Source organism: Python bivittatus, unplaced genomic scaffold (genome assembly GCF_059951505.1).
Source record: "Python bivittatus isolate LINGU-HERP-01145 unplaced genomic scaffold, Pbiv_v1 ctg000690_np1212, whole genome shotgun sequence".
In the NCBI taxonomy this organism is placed as follows: Eukaryota; Metazoa; Chordata; class Lepidosauria; order Squamata; family Pythonidae; genus Python; species Python bivittatus.
In genome coordinates, this window is record NW_028277096.1 from 20775193 (window position 1) to 20793706 (window position 18514).

The following is an 18514-nucleotide window of genomic DNA, read 5'->3' on the forward strand; positions in this document are numbered from 1 at the left end:
CCCAGCATCCCAGTGACACTTTCTCTAACTTAGAATTAAAACTATGTCTTCCAATTTATTTCAAAGTTCTCAGAAAATCATTGGAGCAGCTGCGTGGAAGGGCAGGTTGGCTCACCATCATCTCTGGCTAAAAATATTTTAGAGAATTACTGGGAAAGGCCAGTTATGCCTGAGGATTTAGAACAGTGTTTCTCAACCTTGGCAACTTTAAGACGGGTGGACTTCAACTCCCAGAATTCCCCAGCCAGCCTTGCTGGGGAATTCTGGGAGTTGAAGTCCACCGGTCTTAAAATTGCCAAGGTTGAGAAACATTGATTTAGAGAACTAAGCAGTGTAATGCATCTGATGCAGTATGGCAGGTTTGTAGTTCAGAATTTAAGAGCTAAAGTTTACATGAAGCTTATTTTTAATCTAGCATGCAAATAGATATTACCCCTTTTAACATGTGAATGGTGGGTCCAAACTGGTTTCATTGCACAGGAATCCTCCCTCTCTCACTGTATTCATCCCTCTTCCAGTTTCAAATGGCCTTCAGGCTTGTAGGAACCCCCTCCCCACAAAAACAGAGTGATGCGGCTGAAAACAACCACGTGAGCCAATACCTGCCTCTCTCAAAAGAAAAGCTACCGAAACAAAAGTTGGCCAAGGGGCTGCACGAGGCTTTCCAAACAGAAGAGTGAAAAGAGGAAAAATGAGTAGTGGGCTTTACCTTGTAAGATGGCAAAAAGCACAAAATTCCATGTCCCACCGTCTGACAAACCGAAAGCAGGAGCTCGCCCACTTCGTCCTGAAATTCAAAGGTTTCGGTGTGCTGGAAAGTCGCGCATAAGGGCCTGTGTTTCGGGCCGGCTCCGATGGTGCCAATCCAGACCTGTTGGAATATTGATTGGACACTGGTAAGCAAGCTCATTCCAGAATGAAATGTCCAGGACGAAGAAAACTGTAAAGCCAGGATTTAAAGCAGGTGACGCAGCTCATGTGATAAAGTATTGGAAATATTTATTTTCGAATCCAACAGTGAAAAGTAAAGGGAGCCGTTTCTAATACATAGGCAATTTATTTTAGACTCAGCGCACAAGCTGCCTCTTAACACACAGGAGGAGAAAGTGGGCCAGGAAGTGAGGATCAAGAGACAGCTAAAACTCAGTTTGTCACCCATTCTTAGCAATGAAAAAGAGCGAATTTAAGCCAGCTCAAGAGCTAGTCTAGTTTATTTCCAGATTTGGGAAAATCCAGCCAGTGCTATGGTTCCTGGAAGGCTATCCTGGGAACTACAACCTGAATTATTAACATAACACGACAAGCATGTACTGAAATTATGAATTCCACAATGCAGCAGGATTTTTACTTTTCTATTTTTTTTAGCATTTACAACCCAGAGATCTTTAAGTTACCAATTTCAGAATGCAAGAGTGTAGATTGTGTTTTGAAATGGTGTCTCAGTGCTGACTTGCAACAGCAGTTCCATCTGCAGTTGTTAAGCGAATCACATGCGGTCATTAAGCATGAGGTCATGTGACCATGACTTGAGACTTCCTGCCAGCTTCCCCATTGACTTTGCTTGTTGGAAGCCAGCAGTGGAGGTTGCAAATTGTGATCACATGACCGCGGGATGCTGCAATGGCTACAACTTTGAGGACTGTTCATAAGTTTCCTTGTTCAGCACCATTGTAACTTTGAATGGTCACTGAACGAGTGGTTGCTAACCGAGGCCTACCTGTATTTGGCAACTGAAATCAGGCAACATTTCTTAACTGAACATAGCTGGATTTCATATTTGAGAATTTACAAAATATCACATTTGGTGTCTGCAGCAATTTAGCAAATACCAGAAGTCTAAGCTAAATTAATTGGCAAGATTTTGCCCTGAACAAATAAACTACTGTTGGACTATTATTGTATGCCTGACATCAGAGTAATTCCAATCAGGAACGCGAGAAGAATATTTGTGAGCTTGAAAACGGGCATTTGTTTAAAACATTTGATAAATTTCGAACGTTTACAACTGTTTTTACGTCTACTACTTTGAACTGCTTCAAAATATTACATCTCTATCTTCTCCTTTTTACTAACCAAGCAAGCAATCTATTCTGAATCTGGAAGAAATGATACACCCTGCAGAAATACCTTCAAAAAAACCTTAACATTCAAGTCTTCATAACATTCTGAACATCAGAGTGAATCCACCCCTTAATCTAGAGAGCCTACCTGTGAATTTCTGATAACATGGTTTGCTTCAAGCTGAATGGAAAACTTCACCCCAAGCTCAGATGAAAAGGAGTCCATTGGAGAAAGTGTCCCTGAGGTTAAAACGATGGATCTGACCACACTACTTAAATCAGAAAAGGCCTAGAGAGAAGAAATACAGAAAACATTTCAGTGTTTTCTTTGTGGCTTTCATGTATAGATACTTAAGTCTCCAAAACATGGCTATTGTGCTATAAAATAAAAAGAGCACCCTGCGTTTGACTGATTGATAAAGACATACACACAGTGAGAGATATAAAATAAGATGTTTGATGGGCAGCACTGGAAGAAAATGGATAACGCCAAGGTCCCCTGGAAGAAAAGATGAGAAACCATACTTTGGTTTAATGCACCAGCCAGCATTTCTAACTGTATTGATTTTATATTGTTCTTCTCTCTCAATGTAAGTATTTTAATAGATCGGTTTGCTTGTGTCAGGCTTGAACGTTATGCAAGATTGGGCTCTGATGGGCTTCATCTGGTTCTTAGATGGGACAGTACTACAGAGGACCAGAGCTGGCACCTGTGGCATCTTTATGGGCACAGAAACTAAGCCAGATCAAGATCCCACAAGGGATCCCAGGGTTGTAGGCTAGATTGAAAAATTGAAAAATATTCTGTAAGAGGCAGCAGCAAACCACTTCCATAGTAATGCCAGAAACCTGGATAGGTGTGCCCATATAGTCCTCTCAAGTCCAGCTCAATTTGAAGATGTTTTTACTTTCTATAACTCTTCCTATTTCGCTATAATACCCAGTGTTATCCAAGCTTCCAAAACTGTATGTATCCTCTGTCACAGCGCCAGCAAAGCCTGTTTAAGCCTGCCAATATGTGGTCTGGAGGAGCTTAATCACAAGGACTTCAGTACATTGTAGCCCCTGAGCTTCTCTTGGGCCCTGCCCTGCTAGGTTCTTGCAAATCTCTGAAGATCTGGATGGCCCCTCCAGGTAATGGGGTCTGTGTGGATTTGATTAGACCTGTGTTTCTCAACCTTGGGAACTTTAAGATGTGTGGACTTCAACTCCCAGAATTCTGGGAGAATGCTGGGAGTTGAAGTCCACACATCTTAAAGTTCCCAAGGTTGAGAAACACCAGGTTAGACTGTCTTTGGGCACCATTGTGAGTCATGCATATGAGATGGGCGGCCATATCAATTAAATACATACATACATACATACATACATACATACATACATACATGTATGTTGTTGTTATATTCTTTAGGGGGTTCGGCTGTTACTGTTACTTTCTTTTGTTGGTTTTTAATCTTACGTTTGCTGCCCAGAGTTGTTGGTTGGCTATATAAATTGCTATAATTAAATAAATAAATTTTTTAAAATGTGAACATCATATGAAAGGGAAGATATTTTTTATGGCAAAACAGAAGTTGCTAGAATACCAGCTGGTGCAATGTAGGAAGGAAGGAAGGAAGGAAGGAAGGAAGGAAGGAAGGAAGGAAGGAAGGAAGGAAGGAAGGAAGGAAGGAAGGAAGGAAGGAAGGAAGGAAGGAAGGAAGGAAGGAAGGAAGGAAGGAAGGAAGGAAGGAAGGAAGGAAGGAATCTATCCTTTAACTATCTGCTGGACAGCTAGTCTTTCTCAGGACAATTTCTAGATTTTATTCTCAGCACCTCCAATGAAAAATGATCAGTTAGTGCCAGTCTTTGCTAGAGAGACCCAAGAAATGACAACCAGACAGCTTTCCTTGACCCATAGGTACTTGATAAATACTTGATATTTGTAATCTGCCTCACGAGGTACGCTGCATCGGCCTAACTGACCTGTCTTCCCCTCTCATCTCATCCCAATCTAAACCCTCCATCGGTTTAGCCACATCATTGCATTTGATGAAATGGGCTGCAACTCACAAAAGCTTCTGTCTTTTAATAAAAACTGTTAATCAGAAAAGGTGCTATCAGCAGCCTGACTATTTTTGCTACCAAGGGTTATTTTTTTTTTCCCCATGTCCTTTGGCCCTAAAAGCACAGATGTTATTTCCCCTTCTAACCAGCTTACCACTGTGGGATTCAAGCACCAGAAGTTGAGGCTATGAACGGCCATTTTGTGTTGTGATCTTTTTTTGGAGAGGACTAAGAAACCATCCTTATCCGGAGCATCAGGTGGATTTTCATTCATCCAAACGTAGGTTTGCTGCAGGGCAACTCGGTAATCATCAGCAAACCTAAGGAGAAGCAAACTGAAAATGACTCTGTAGATAAATTCCTGAAATACATTCAATTATGAGGACCGCAACTGGTACACTGGAGAAAAAGAATGGCTGTGGGAGTTTTACTGACCTGTGATTTTCTTTAAAAAGATAGTGGAGGACCATAAATAGACCTTTTAGGACAACCTGAGTTGAAGGACTTATAACTGGAATGGAAACCATCTCTTCTCCCCCCTGGATCTTTTCTTCCTTTTCAAGCACGGCAAGAAAATGTTTCTATGAAAGAGCAAAACATTTATACAGGGACTTTAAATAACCTACATAATTATTACACGGGGGTGGGGCTTTGGTGTTTCCACCACATTTTCTAATTGAGTCCTTGTAAAACTCTGGATGGCGGACAGATGACTTCTCATGTATTTGACCAGACTGATCTTCAACAAAGTTGAAGCAATTTCATTAAAAATAACAAGAATAATGAGCGAAAACCAAGCATCAAACTGTATATTCTGGCATCTAAAATTATCTCTTTTTGATGAAAGTTGCAAAGCATTTATAATACGTTTTGCATGATGGTGATTAAGACCTCTATTTCCATGTTAATAAACTTTAAAATATCCACTGGTTTCACTAATTGGTAGGGATAAGCAGAAAGCTACTAAAAAAAGGTCATCTCTGAATCAAGCTCAACTCCTGTTTTATCAGCACTGTTACAGAAGTGGCTTGCCATTGCCTATTTCTTTTTTTGACTTCCCAATCCAGCCTACAGTGACAGGTTTTCCAAGTGGTGACCATACCCAGGACCGATTACTGTATGCTAATTTTTCTAGAACAGCCAAGTTTGGCTGCCACCTGCTGAAACAAAAGCAGAACTAGCTACTAAACTACAGGTAGTCCTCGCTTAATGACCATTCAATTAACGGCGGTCTGGAGTTACAATGGCCTTGGGAAGAGTGCTTTATGACTCCCGCGGTCATGTGATCATGATTTGTGACCTTTTTTATGACAGTTGTTAAGCGAATCACTGTGGTAGTTAAGCGAATCACGTGGTCATTAAGTGAATTCTGGCAAAAATGTCCATTGGGGAAGCTGGATTCGCTTAATGATCATGTGATTCGCTTAATGACTGTCGTAAAAAAGGTTGTAAAATCAGTTCTGATTCGCTTAACGACCAAAACGCTTCGCAACCTAAATTCCAGTCCCTATTGAGGTTGGAAAGTGAGGACTACCTGTAGTTTTTAATTAACGAATTACTCTGACCGTGGAGCAAAACCCGAACAATGTAGGAACATTGTGTAAAGGTTTGTTTTAGCCAAATAAACCTTAATATGATATTGTTACCTAGCGCTCCAGACAGTGATGGCACCCTCATATTGATTTTCAGGGATCATTAAAAATTCCTACCTGTAAGATGGGAAATGTAGCATTTGTTATTCCCATTTGATGCAGAAATGTCACCATTTGATTTCCACTCCACACTTTACTAGAGGTCTCATAACCTCGCTCGATCAGCTGACTACAGGCTTTCCTTAACCAGCTGTAAAACAACAAGCAATTTTTACAGTTACTTTTGTTAACAGCAGATCTTTAACTCTGGAGTTTACAAACCAACTCGTCTCAACTTTTTGATGGTCTCTTGGACTCATTCTGAAGTGATTTGAGCTGGAAAAAGCTCTGTTTCAAATTCAAAGCACTTCTAAAATGACGGAAATATCCTGTATTGAATCCAAATGGGCATCTGAAATACACATACAAATTCAAAGTGATCCACACGCTCCTATGATCTAAAAAACAGAAGAAGACGACTAATGCACAATATCTTAAACTTCAGTGAGATTTGAAGCACATTTCCACTGCAGAGCGGTAATTTTTGCATAACTCAAACTGTTGTTGAAAGGCACAAGTCTTGTATGGAAAAAAACCCCTAAAAAAACAAGCATGAATAGAGCGACAAATCCAAGGACCCTCTGGGGGAGATGGGTGGCATATTGAATGAATGAATGAATGAAGGAATGAATGGACCCTCAGGGCTTTTAGGTTAAAACAGTCTGAACAGTCATCATCTAAAGGCAAAGCATTCTGAAAGTAAAGGACTTGTAACGTTTTTTTAAAAATATCATTCAAAGCCCTTAAAAGATGCACGTCGCGATAAACAGGAGAGAGAAGGAAGCCTCTCTTTCTGAGCCGCTAAAAGAGCAAAGCAGCTGTGGACCCTCACACATGTGCAGACAGCCAGGAGCAGATTTCAAAACGGCTGCCCAAGCCTTGCAAAAGACTCAGCTGCCCACCGCAAAGCACTTCGGCCAAACAGTTTGTGCAACTCTGCACAATGTGAATTCGTTTTTAGTGCATGCAGGGTGAAGAGGATCCAAGGCCATTAAATTAAAGAGTGTCAAATGCTTTGCACAGGTCTACACGATGCAAGCTCATTTTTAAAACCTGCAGGGTTCTCTACAGGGTTTGGTCAGAAAAGTCAAGATGGCCATCACAGCAGTACAACCAAAGCACCACTTGTGCTGGATGTGCATCACATTAAAAAAATGAGCAGGGCTTTGGACGTGCCATCGCAGCTGTCATCTTGACTTTCCTGACGAGTCCTTGTGGGCATTCCTGGAAACGCAATGCGAAAAAGGGCCGAACTGATCAAATTCAAAAAAAGTATGAGATGTTTTGTACAGCTCTGCAGGACCTGAATGTCAGAAGGATTTGGAAGAAATAACATGGAAAATTTAGATTTCTGAATTGGCAGCTCTGCCACTTGGTCGGAGAACTTCTTTGCTGCTGTCTTTTATATCTGTTCTCCTGCTTTCTGCCTGCTTTCACTATGACTGGGCAGGTTGGCGGGACAATCAACCTCAGTTTTTCTGATAAGGTTAAAGGCTTGGGGCATTCCAGACTTCAGCTTCGTTCTTTTCATCCGGGCAAAAGGGTTTGTGGTTTTTTGTTTTTTTTTTAAACATCCCAAAGAGCCACTATGGGAGAATTCGCCACTGTGGCAGGAAAAAAGCCTTCATTTTTTTCAGGGACAGAAAAAACATGGATCTCAATAGCAGGAAAACAAAAAATGAAGTTTTGGATCTGCACCAAATATTCTTATCTGCAGTTTCCTTAACACTCATATGGAGAAAGAGCCATCTAGATAAGGGTTGTTGAGAAGAGCAGCTTTTAAGTTCTTCCTCCCCACTTCAGATAAAGATGCTGTTCAGAGAAAATTACACCCCCCCCCCCCGGCTAGTCTCTTGGTTCTCAAGACCAAATCTGGAATGCCAGCTTCAGACAAAGCAGTTTAGGCAGAAAGCGTCATAACCCTTCTCTGCTCCCCCTTCTCTACAGAATGGGGTCGCCCCTACCACCATCATCACTCAGTGAAACAGAAGAGGGGAGATGTTGTACATCAAAATCCCTGGAAGGAAAGAAAACCCCATGCCTGAACCACTGGCGAGCTGAGGCCTGTCAGTTTAAAGTGGAGCTATCACAAGTATAATGCTGTATCATTCAAACAGGATAAGGCGGATTCCACGGTTTCTGTGCTGACCTCACCCAAGACTGTTATCATCATCATCATCATCAAGACCATTTACAGTTGCCACAAGATATACAGGAAAATGAGGAAATGAAACGGTCTTAATATCATTAAAAATTTTATTAATATAATAACAATATCTCCATTCATTTTCACTACAGATCTTTCACCCTCTGCTAAATGGTCTTCACTTACTTTGTCAGGCTGAGGCATACGGCACGCAAGGGCTCGTGGTCCGCCCGCCTAATGTTGTGGTTCACCATAGTGTCCAGCTCCTCTCGAGCCAATCTGAGCTGCTCTTCCGTCACACTATAGCTGGCTGACTCCCGCGCGGAGTCCTCAATATTATGAGCTTCGTCTAAAATCACCACCTGGTCTTTCAACTTAATTTCCAACTGCAAAAATTAAAACCAACCAACTTAACAATTAGCAAAAGCAGCCTCTTCCATATAGCTTCCTTTTTTCTTTACATTTTCAATGAAACTGCAGTTATGGCCATGTTATAACTCCATAACTCCAGTTATGGCTTCAATACTGCTTAATTTATTTTAGTTTTGCAGTATATTAGTGGGATCATGTTTGCTTTAGCAGCAACAACTCAGTCATTTTTTTCTCAACCTCTCTAGTGAAAAGTTTTTGGTATTGGTACAATTATTGGCCTAAACACAATATTCACCTGTGGCTTATAAAACTGGATCCAAGTGCGCTACTGGAAAGTAATTTTTTACTTGAAAGATATTGCTAAAAGAAAAGATTTCAAAGACATTCTTCTGTTTGCCTTGCCGTAAAGTAAGATTTTACACATGCACACTGTAGCTTTTACGGTACAGAACATACCTTTTTCTTATTCTCTGCCACTCTGTTATTATAGGGTTGCACTCTGAAAAAACTGCTTGTGTTTGGATAAGAACGCTGTATGTGGAGCAGTGCAAATTTTTTATTTTTATGTTATTTAACTTGTCCCCGCCCATCTCCCCAAATGATTTTGTCCTCCTTCCTCTTACAACACTTTGGATCTAACGTAAAGTAAATCTTCCCTTTTGTGAGAATTTCAGGGGAGGTTGGGAAAGGAACAGAAGAGAGAGCAGACATAAGCAGTGCAGAGATGGTGGATGGACGATTTGATGGGTCATCTCCTAAACTAGTGTTCCTCAACCTTGGCAGCTGGAAGATGTGTGGACTTCAACAGCATGGCTGGCTGGGGAATTCTGGGAGTTGAAGTCCACACATCTTCCAACTGCCAAGGTTGAGGAACACTGAGAAACCTGGGACGAAGCATTTCCAACCACTCCAAGAGGCTCTGCCTTAATTGGCTCCCTATAAATGATGGCTGGAAATTACTCTTAGCTCATCCCGGCATTGTGTCGTTCTGGCTTCCTTGGTCTTGCCCAGCTGCGTGGGGCACGCCACTCTTGATGGTGACCACAGGAAGCTGCTTATGCACGCTTTCTGACGTCCACAATCAGTCAACAGAAGATATTCATGCTTACGCTTTCTCTTATTTGAGAGTCCAAAAGGTAGTTGTAAGGACAGAACACAATCTCAGCGTCCACCATTAGCTCCCGAGCGGCAAAGTAGGCACAGGATCGGAGTCTCTTTCCCAGGCTCACCAGATCTTCCAAGTCCCAGGCCCGGTAGTCTTTATGGGCAGACTGTATCAAGAGATGCTCGCTAAGCCTGTGGACTCCGTGATAAAAAGAGCAAGACACGCCCTGGAAGCAGAACAATTAAGAACATTTCAAAAACAACACACCTTCATGTGCATTTTATTTCACGAGGATCAGCTGAGTTCAGGAAGGAAAACTGGAATTTAGATTTTTATTTGCTAGATTCATATCCCACCTGTTTTGGATAGGAGTTCAAAACGGTATACATGGTGCTCCCTTTTCCTACTTTTCCCCACCGCCTACCCTGTGAGGTGGGCTGGGCTGAGAGAGAGTGACTGGCCCAACGTCAGTCAGCGCATTCCATAGCTAAGATTAAACTAGAATCTGGGTCTCCCTGCTCCTAGTCTAATACCTTAACCATTATACCATACTGGGTCATTCTGAAATTCAAAATATTGGCCCACTTCAATTGCAACAAACAATAGTTTCCATTTTATGGATAAGTCTATATAAGTGTGATGTATGTATGTATAAATAAATAAATGTCACAATACAAAAGGTTCTCCTAACTCCTGCTGCCTTAACCGTGGGTTGCTTCAAATCTGGTTTGTTCCCTAATGCAGCTGAATCCAACCCATTTCCCTTGGTCGAGACATAATAGAATTGCAACTCGCTCAAAAGCAAATGTTTCTACCTGCCTCTTTAGAGCGGTGTTTCTCAACCTCAGCAACTTGATGATGGGTGGACTTCAAGTCCCAGACTTTCCCAGCCAGCATGCTGGTTGGGGGATTCTGGGAGCTGAAGTCCACCCATCTTCAAGTTGCTGAGGTCGAAAAACACTGCTTTAGAGAATTAGCCTCCCACCACAAGTTAGGCACGTGATGCTAGTTAACATCCTAAACATCCAAGACCATTTTCAAGCCAGAATTTCACTGTACGTTCTGGAGAAAGAGAATCCTCTTCAGTAATTTCCACAGCAGAACTTGGCAAATTCGCTTCCTGCAGTCTAGTTCGTCCTAATCTTGCTCATCCTGTTTTCTTTAGATGCTCTCCATCTCGACTTTGTTTTAATACACATTGCTGAATGTTTGTGATTTTCACAAATATTCGACACTGCACATTAAAACAAAGTCGAGGCAGAAAGTGTCTGGAGGACTGTCAGGGGAAGAGCAGGGTGTTGAGGAACAACTACAGGCTGCCTTATAAGCCCTCCTTATAATATATGCCTCCTTATAAGCACAGCAGAGTTACTGATGAAAGTTTATCAGAGTTGCTGATAAAAGCTGCAACCTTGAAACAGGTGAGGGAGGAGAACAGAGGCGACGTGCCTGTTTTGGAAGCTCTGCAGTGGCGACACTTTATTACAAAGGAGGTTTGTTTTTAGCATATCTTAATTAATTCATATTTATCTATTTTAATTCATGTCTCTTCTATTTTTACTGTGAACCGCCCAGTGTCACTCCACAGGGAGATGGGCGGTGACAAATTTGAAATATAAATAAATAAATAAATGAAAATCAAAGAATTTAAAGTAAATTAATGTGGACGTTTATATTTTTAACTGTTTTTGAGCTTTGTTTTTAATGGTGAGCCCTCTGGGGGAGATGGGTGGTGTATAAATTTAATAAATAAACAAACAAACAAACAGAGAAAGCAGCCAGTTAAAAGAAAGTGTTTTTCTTCACAGGGACTGCGGGGTCTAGAGCAGTGTTTCTCAACCTTAGCCACTTGAAGATGTGTGGACTTCAACTCCCAGAATTCCCCAGCCAGCCTTGCCAGCCCCAGTTGAACTCCACACATCTTCAAGTGGCCAAGGTTGAGAAACACTGGTCTGGAGGAAAACGAAGAGGCACAGAACAACACAAGAACACCCAAGCCAAGCCCAACATTGGGAAGATACAAGTGTTTTACATGCTGCCTATTAATAAAGAAGAAGAAAAAAAATAGAAAAAGTCCCAGACAGAGTATTTAAAGACAGACCAGGAACTGTAAGAGTAAAACACTGTTGTATACTTTTAATAGCAATAGTAGCAATAATAGCAATAGTAATGGTATACTAGTACTAGTAACAGTATAATATAGCATAGAAGTAGAAGTAATAGTATAGAGCAGTAATGGTGAACTTTTGGGGCTCGGCGTGTCAAAAATTCAGAAAATGCCTAATGACTCTGCTGGCACGTCACCCCCACCCCCGAACAAAAGAGGAACAATTCTTTACATATTCATTTATTTAAAAAAATACAGTCCAGTCATGTGTGGTGCTGTGTATTATATTAAAAAAGTCAAATAATTACAAAAATGAAATACGAGTAAAACAAACTCAGTTTCTTTGGCAACTCAGACAGGGAGAATAGTTGTTGTGGGGTGTTGGTGAACACTGGTGTGCCACCCAAAACATCATGGTGTGTCACATCTGACACGTGTGTCATAGGTTCGCCATCACTGCTATAGAGTGTAGTATAGTAATAGTAGTATAATACAGTATAGAGAAAATTGTATAATACCAGCAGTAATAGAAATAGTGTAGGATAAGGTAATAGCCATAGGAAGAACTTGCACATACATGTTTGTACATTTCACGTTTGTATCATGAGTAGTTTTTTCCAGAATAAAACATCTCCCCGGCCCTTATAGGGAGGCGTAAAAATCCAAAGTCTAGGGCCCAGTGATTTTGGTGGATCTTTTGAGTCTGAGTTAATCAAACTGGGTATAGTTTAAAAAGAACTTGTGACACCGTCCCTTTTTTGTCAAGCCCTCTAAGGCTCTTTTGACCAAGGCAAAAGCTGTTCTGTGCTAAGCCGGCTACAGCTTAAGCGGAAGGGAGCTTTGGCAGCCCAAGCGTTAGCCACAAACTGTCAGCCATCCGTTTATCAAACTAAAGTTTGCAATATGGTCTTAGGGTAAAGCGAAACCATGCTCAGTGACAGTGCTAATTGGTCCCTGTTATCACATCCCTTGACTTGGAGGGTTTGAAGGAGGGAGGGAGGGCAACCCGGAAGATTTAACACCTTGGTCACCCTTGTCAAGTTCCAAAGTCAGCTGAGAACATGTGGAGGAAAAGGCAAAAGGACGCTGCCAACACTGTTGGCTTGTCTGACTCCCCGTGCTTCCGAGAGCCATAGAGCTCATAACGACAAGGCTTCCTGCAGCTTTGAATCATATCTCCACCTGGTGTAGAGGAGAAAGTTGAGTGGGGAGAGAATATGGTTTGTTTTCCTGCTGTGCTACAAAACCCATGGCCTTATTTGAAACCGTGGCTACATGGAAATCCAGAAGGGGAAACCAAGGGGGTGGGTCAAATGACCCAATGTGGATCCCAACACTGCAATATAGGCTCCGCCTCTTGCATTGTGACTTCACGCCCAAGAGGCATATGACATCATGGTGCACATTTCATCATTCTTATTGAAACATAGTTTGTACTGGACATCCTGCTTGGCTAGTCCATCATAGGATTGTTACATAGGCTAAGATAACTAGGCATGGGTAAAATAATTTCAATAACCTGACTTTTGTCAATCAAAAATTGGCTCTTCAGATCTCATCTCTCTCACAGATCACCAGGTAGAAGGACAATGCTGATTCACTCTACAGGGCTTAGTGAACTAAATAAAGAGTGAGCAACTTTTTCAGGGACTGAACATGATTGCACTTCATGGTGAAGATAATCCTCCATTTTTTTTCAGAGTCTGAAATCTCATAAAACAATCCATTCATTTCAAACTTGCCATTCTCAATTAAAATCTTATAAGATTTTATGTCAGAACATCGAGAATCTTGCACGATTTTGGTCATTTAAAATAGACTTTAGAGGCAAAAATTTTTAGCAAATTTTAGATTTTGGCTATCTAGAGGTGTTGTGGGCACCACATTGCCAACCCAATTTCAACATTTCATTCTTTGCTTTCCAAATTGAACACACAGATCAATTTCCATAATAACATCAATTCTTCAGAACACTCCATCTTCTTCTACCCAACTTAGCCTACCAGGAAGACTAGGACTAAGGAATAGAGATTATAAAATTCTACCTTAATAAGGCCAAGAAAATTACACTGTAATATCTTTGCTGCTGCTTCATGTGAACAAGTGAAGATGCCAGGAAGCAATTAACCAAGAAGCTTCAAATAAGCCAGGAGTCCATTTAAAATAAGGTGGCATGTACATCAAAGTTTATTAATCCAGGATTGGATTATCCAAATGTGTTAAGGGCCTATCCCCAAATAACCCAGCTGTTTTCATGGTTCAAAAGTGATAAACATAAATCGCCTAAAAAAATAAATGCTATTGAATTCTGGCCAGAGAGAGACTTATTTTCACAAATTTAGAGAACTGCAGTTTTAAAAGTGCTCTAGAAGTGATAATACATTTATTGTTGTACTGGATATGCAGAAACAACTCAGTTGTCCTTGGTTTTGTCAAAAACTGTGGCTGTGGAATTTCTTATTTCAGGGAAACTGGCTGTTTCCTTTTTGGCTTTGGGTATCTGGCTAAAGAATCTTCTGTTTTGCAAAACTTTGAGGTTAGTCTACTCTAACCTTTTTTGCCTCTGGGGTGGAACTGCATTTTCATTAACAGCGGCTTGTTCTTTTGAATATATTACTAATTTAACACTCTACCAAAAGCCTCTGGGAATGAAAAGTAAACTTATAATCCAAAATGAATGAAAGCTAAGCATGGCATATGAAGATGTCATGCACATGTCTGTAACATGTCTGTGTGCTCCCATGGGCTGCAACAGCCATTTCTCCAAACGAATTTACAATTACTTAAGCTCTGATTTTTATTTTTCTAACAAGTTTGGCCGTGATCTCTGGACTACGGATATTATTTTGTTTATCCGGCAAAAGTTTATCTAGCTTCTGCACTATATAATTTACTAAAGGATGCTACTGATAAAAAACAGACAGAACTTTCAGTATTGCTGAGCAAGGAAATGAAAATTTACCATTGGCCCCCCCCTCAACTTAAGGGCAGATCTTGAGAACGGAACTTGTTCTTAAACTGGGGATTACCTGTACCTATCATCTACCTATTTATTTATTTCCTGGAAACTACACAGATATACAAGTAGTCCCCAGTTAATGATACTGTATCAATAGTATTGCAGAATGAACTCAAACCATTGGGTATTTAACTTGAATTTTGCTACAATAGGCTCCCTTCTTAACTATGGGTTGTCCTTAAACTGGGCATTCTTAACCCAGGGCTACCTGTATCCAGGAAATCACCAGGAGTCAAGCATGACAAGAGGGACTTGCCCATTTACCTTAAATTAGCAAAGAATAACAGATCGCCATCTTAAAAACAACCAAATGTTAAAGTGATAATAATGAAAGAAATAACTCACATTTTTTGCTTCTAGCAGCTCTACACATTTTTCATTCTTGTTGCTGCCTCGGGAGACTCTTGGATTGACACAAGAATGGTCCCTACTCGAAAGAATGGTCATGCGAACGCTTGAGTAGGCCGTCCTCTGCAGCTCCTTAACAATCTGAGCTATTTGCTTGTGAGTTCGGGTTCCAAAAAATATTTTGGGGATCAGTGCCTTCCCTCCATTTTCCTTCTTTGCATCAGCAGTATCTTTGACAGTTTGCTCAAGGGAGGAACAGGAACACTTAGTGCAGGGACTGGAAGGCTGTAACTATGGGAAAGAAATTCCATTAAAGCTATTAACACGGCAAATTTTTCTCCTTCTAGAAAAGTTCCTTTCTATCCAACTGCAAATTTTCAAAGAGGAACTAAAATCTCAATTAAGCATTCAGTTGAAAAATAATAGCAATCATATGAAGATACTGTACCATCTGTTCTCAATTACAACCTCTCACTTTCTTCCCTTTTAATTCTGGTAAAGAAAACATCACTTGGGAAAATAAATTAATTCTCTTTTATCATTGCCTGATAACCCACATTTCTTATTGAACTGACTACCCGTTTCAGGCACAACAGAAACTACAAGCAAAATAGCACTTCACACTAGCTAATGCATCTTAAGGTGTTTTTGTTGCAAACTCAGAATTACATTCTACATTTCACATTCATTCCATTTAGAATCAAGTAACATGAACAACAGACTAAGTAACATTGAAGTAAATGCAGCTAAAAATGCTACATTAGTCTGAATGTAAGAAACACACTTCATTATGTTCAGAACAGTGAATTTACAGACCAGCGAAGTATCATTTTTCAACTGCAGTAACAATGCATATTGTCTGAGATCTTCACTTTTTTTTAACAAGCAAAACTAAATTACCAAAGCGGAAATGGGCCAGAGAGTTATGGCTGAAATAGCTCAGGAAATGTTGACTGATCGTAATAAAATTAATCTAAGCACATTTTCCTAGGCATAAAACCTACTGAATGCAGAGTCCTGAACAGAGGATTGCAATGTTAAAGGCTTATTTCAAAGGACACCCAAAGCTTATAAATGACAGCGTTACGGCAACTTCTTGAAGTATTTAATTCTGATTTTGTCTGGAGACTCCAATTAACTTGCTCAATGAATTACATAAAACCAATGACATCCACCATGCAGAAAGCCACTTCCGATTGACATGTACGATGTTCTGCTTTCTTTGTGCATTGCAACCTTTTTCTTTCTTTCTTTCCCATCATGCCATCAACTGACTGATTTTCTTAAAAGGTTCCTTGTGATTATGGTCCACTGGTGGATGATCTAATCACTAGGTAACTCTTGGCTGCCATCTAGTAGTTGTTCAGATTTGGACAACCAAGATGCAGCCACTGCAGAGGTGCAAGAGCATTTTCAATAGCATTTTCAGTTATGTCTGTCAAGCCAGGGACAGGTTGGCTAATTTCAGGGCTTCTTGCCCTCTGGGTCCACCCTGGTTGACCAACCCATTTAAAAAAGGAGGAGGAAAAAGCCAGGGCTGGTCTCCATCACAGGGGACTGGATGCAAGGGGCAGTCCCAGCAGCCCTACTGGACCAATTGGGAATGAGCAGTTTGTTTTCTCTGACCATGTCACTTCAAGCCGTCTCCTCCTCCTCTCCCATCTTGAGTCTTGAACTGGGAGAAGAGGGAAAACACCACTTCCAGAATGGAGCACCCTAAGCTATCTTCACGCTGCTTCAACTTCAGGTAGACCATGAGATACAGACGATGACATGCGAGTATATCCTCTGGAAACAGTGGGGTATCTTTGCACCAACTGTGTAGGTGTAGTCTTGGTTAATTTAACTGCATTCAGATCACCAGGGCCAGATAAATTACAATATAGAGTACTGAAGGAAGTAATGGAGGCGATTGCAGAATTGCTAACTGTAGCCTCTGAAAACTCCAGAAGACTGGAAGAGAGCAAATGTTCCTTTCTTCAAAGATGAAATGGAGGACAACTCAGGAAATTATAGACCTGTCCACTTGACTTCTATACTGGGAAAGAACATCAAACAGATAATAAAACTGCATAGTTGTGAGTGCCTGGATAGGAATGCAACATTTAAGAAGAGCCAGCATGGATTTGTCACAAACAAGGCATGCCAGACTAACATTTTGACAGAGTTACTAACTTCATAGATCAGGAGACAGCCATGAACACAATGTATCCTGACCTCAACAAAGATTCAATGAAGTTCCTCATATTTAATATTTAATTGGTAAAAATATTCTCATACTGTAACTAATAAAATGGTAAAGCAATGAGCTAGATGATACAACTGTTTGATGGATTTATAACTGGCTAGAGGACCTCACCCAGAGAGACTCATAAACAGCTCTATTCTGAGTCTTGTGCTACTGAACATTTTTTATTAATGACCTGGATGAAGGAATTGAAGAGATTATCAAATTTGCAAGTGACACAAAATGAGGAAGAGTGGCGAACCATTTAGAAGAGAAAGAGAAGATTCAAAAATCTAGACAGACTTGAGGAGCGTGCCAAAATGAACAGGATGAAATTTAACAAGGAAAAAAATCTGAAAATGAAAAGCACAACTACCGGATGGGGGGAGATGTGCCATGGCAACTGTACATGTGAAAAGGATCTGAGTGTTCTAATAGATTGCAAGTTGAACATAAGCTAACAGTGTGATGAAGCTGCTAAAAAGGCAAACGTTGTTTTGGAACTTGTTAACAGGAACATAACATCCAGATCATGGGAAGTAATTGTCTTACTCCACTATGCTCTGATCAGGCCCTGTTTGGAGTCCTGTGTCCAGTTCTGGGCACCATGCTCTAAAATGAGATTGATAAACATGAGCAAGTTAAGAGGAAAACTATCATGATGGTGTGGAAACTAGAAACCAAGCATTATGAGATATAGTTAAAGGAATTGAGTATGTTTAGCCTGCAGAAGACTGGGAGAAATAGTAACAGTCTTCAGATATCTAAAGGCTGTCACAGAGAAGAGGAAGTAGATTTGCATTGTACTGCCCTGGAAGAAACCAATGGGTTGAAACTGCAGGGGGGTAGATTCAGGTTAGATATTATGAGCAGTTAAGGAGCAATTTCCTGACAGTTAAGAACTGTCAACCAGTGGAATATGTTATTTCATGACATGGTATGTTCCCTTCACTAGAGGTCTTCAAAGAGAGGGTCAATAGCCATCTACCAGAAATGCTGTAGCAGATTTTATGTATTTATTTTTTATTTATTTTTCAAATTTTTCAAATTCTGTACCAAGCAAGTTAGAATAGACCCATTCTGATGAAGCGAGCTGCAGCTGATGAAAGCTTATGCCTTATAATAACATTTTTTAATATTCAGTTGGAATCTGTCAGTGAGATGGGCAATGATAAATTTGAAAAATAAATAAAAAATAAATACATAAAATGTGTTAGTCGGAAAAGGTGCTACCAGACTCCTCCTGATTTTTTGCTACCATAGACTATAATGTCTCTCTCCTCCTACAACATCTTCCCCTTCTATGATTCTTTGATAAGAGACTGTTGGAGACGCCATGGTTAGCTTTGAGATAGGATGACTGACTAAGGCAACTGACATCTCCTCAGTCAAT

General features: G+C 40.5%; 1 protein-coding gene across 1 annotated transcript in view; it reads right to left on the reverse strand.

Annotated features, from left to right (window-relative positions):
- BRIP1 (BRCA1 interacting DNA helicase 1) overlaps nucleotides 1-18514 on the reverse strand; it is a 112716-nt gene that overhangs the window by 62783 nt on the left and 31419 nt on the right. Inside the window, exons 8-15 of the mRNA XM_025166061.2 lie at nucleotides 14892-15185; nucleotides 9425-9646; nucleotides 8130-8329; nucleotides 5816-5948; nucleotides 4542-4687; nucleotides 4261-4426; nucleotides 2209-2349; nucleotides 710-871 (exon numbers count right to left, since the gene is read on the reverse strand). Coding sequence (XP_025021829.2) covers nucleotides 710-871; nucleotides 2209-2349; nucleotides 4261-4426; nucleotides 4542-4687; nucleotides 5816-5948; nucleotides 8130-8329; nucleotides 9425-9646; nucleotides 14892-15185 — 1464 coding nt within the window. The remainder of the gene's footprint in view (nucleotides 1-709; nucleotides 872-2208; nucleotides 2350-4260; nucleotides 4427-4541; nucleotides 4688-5815; nucleotides 5949-8129; nucleotides 8330-9424; nucleotides 9647-14891; nucleotides 15186-18514) is intronic.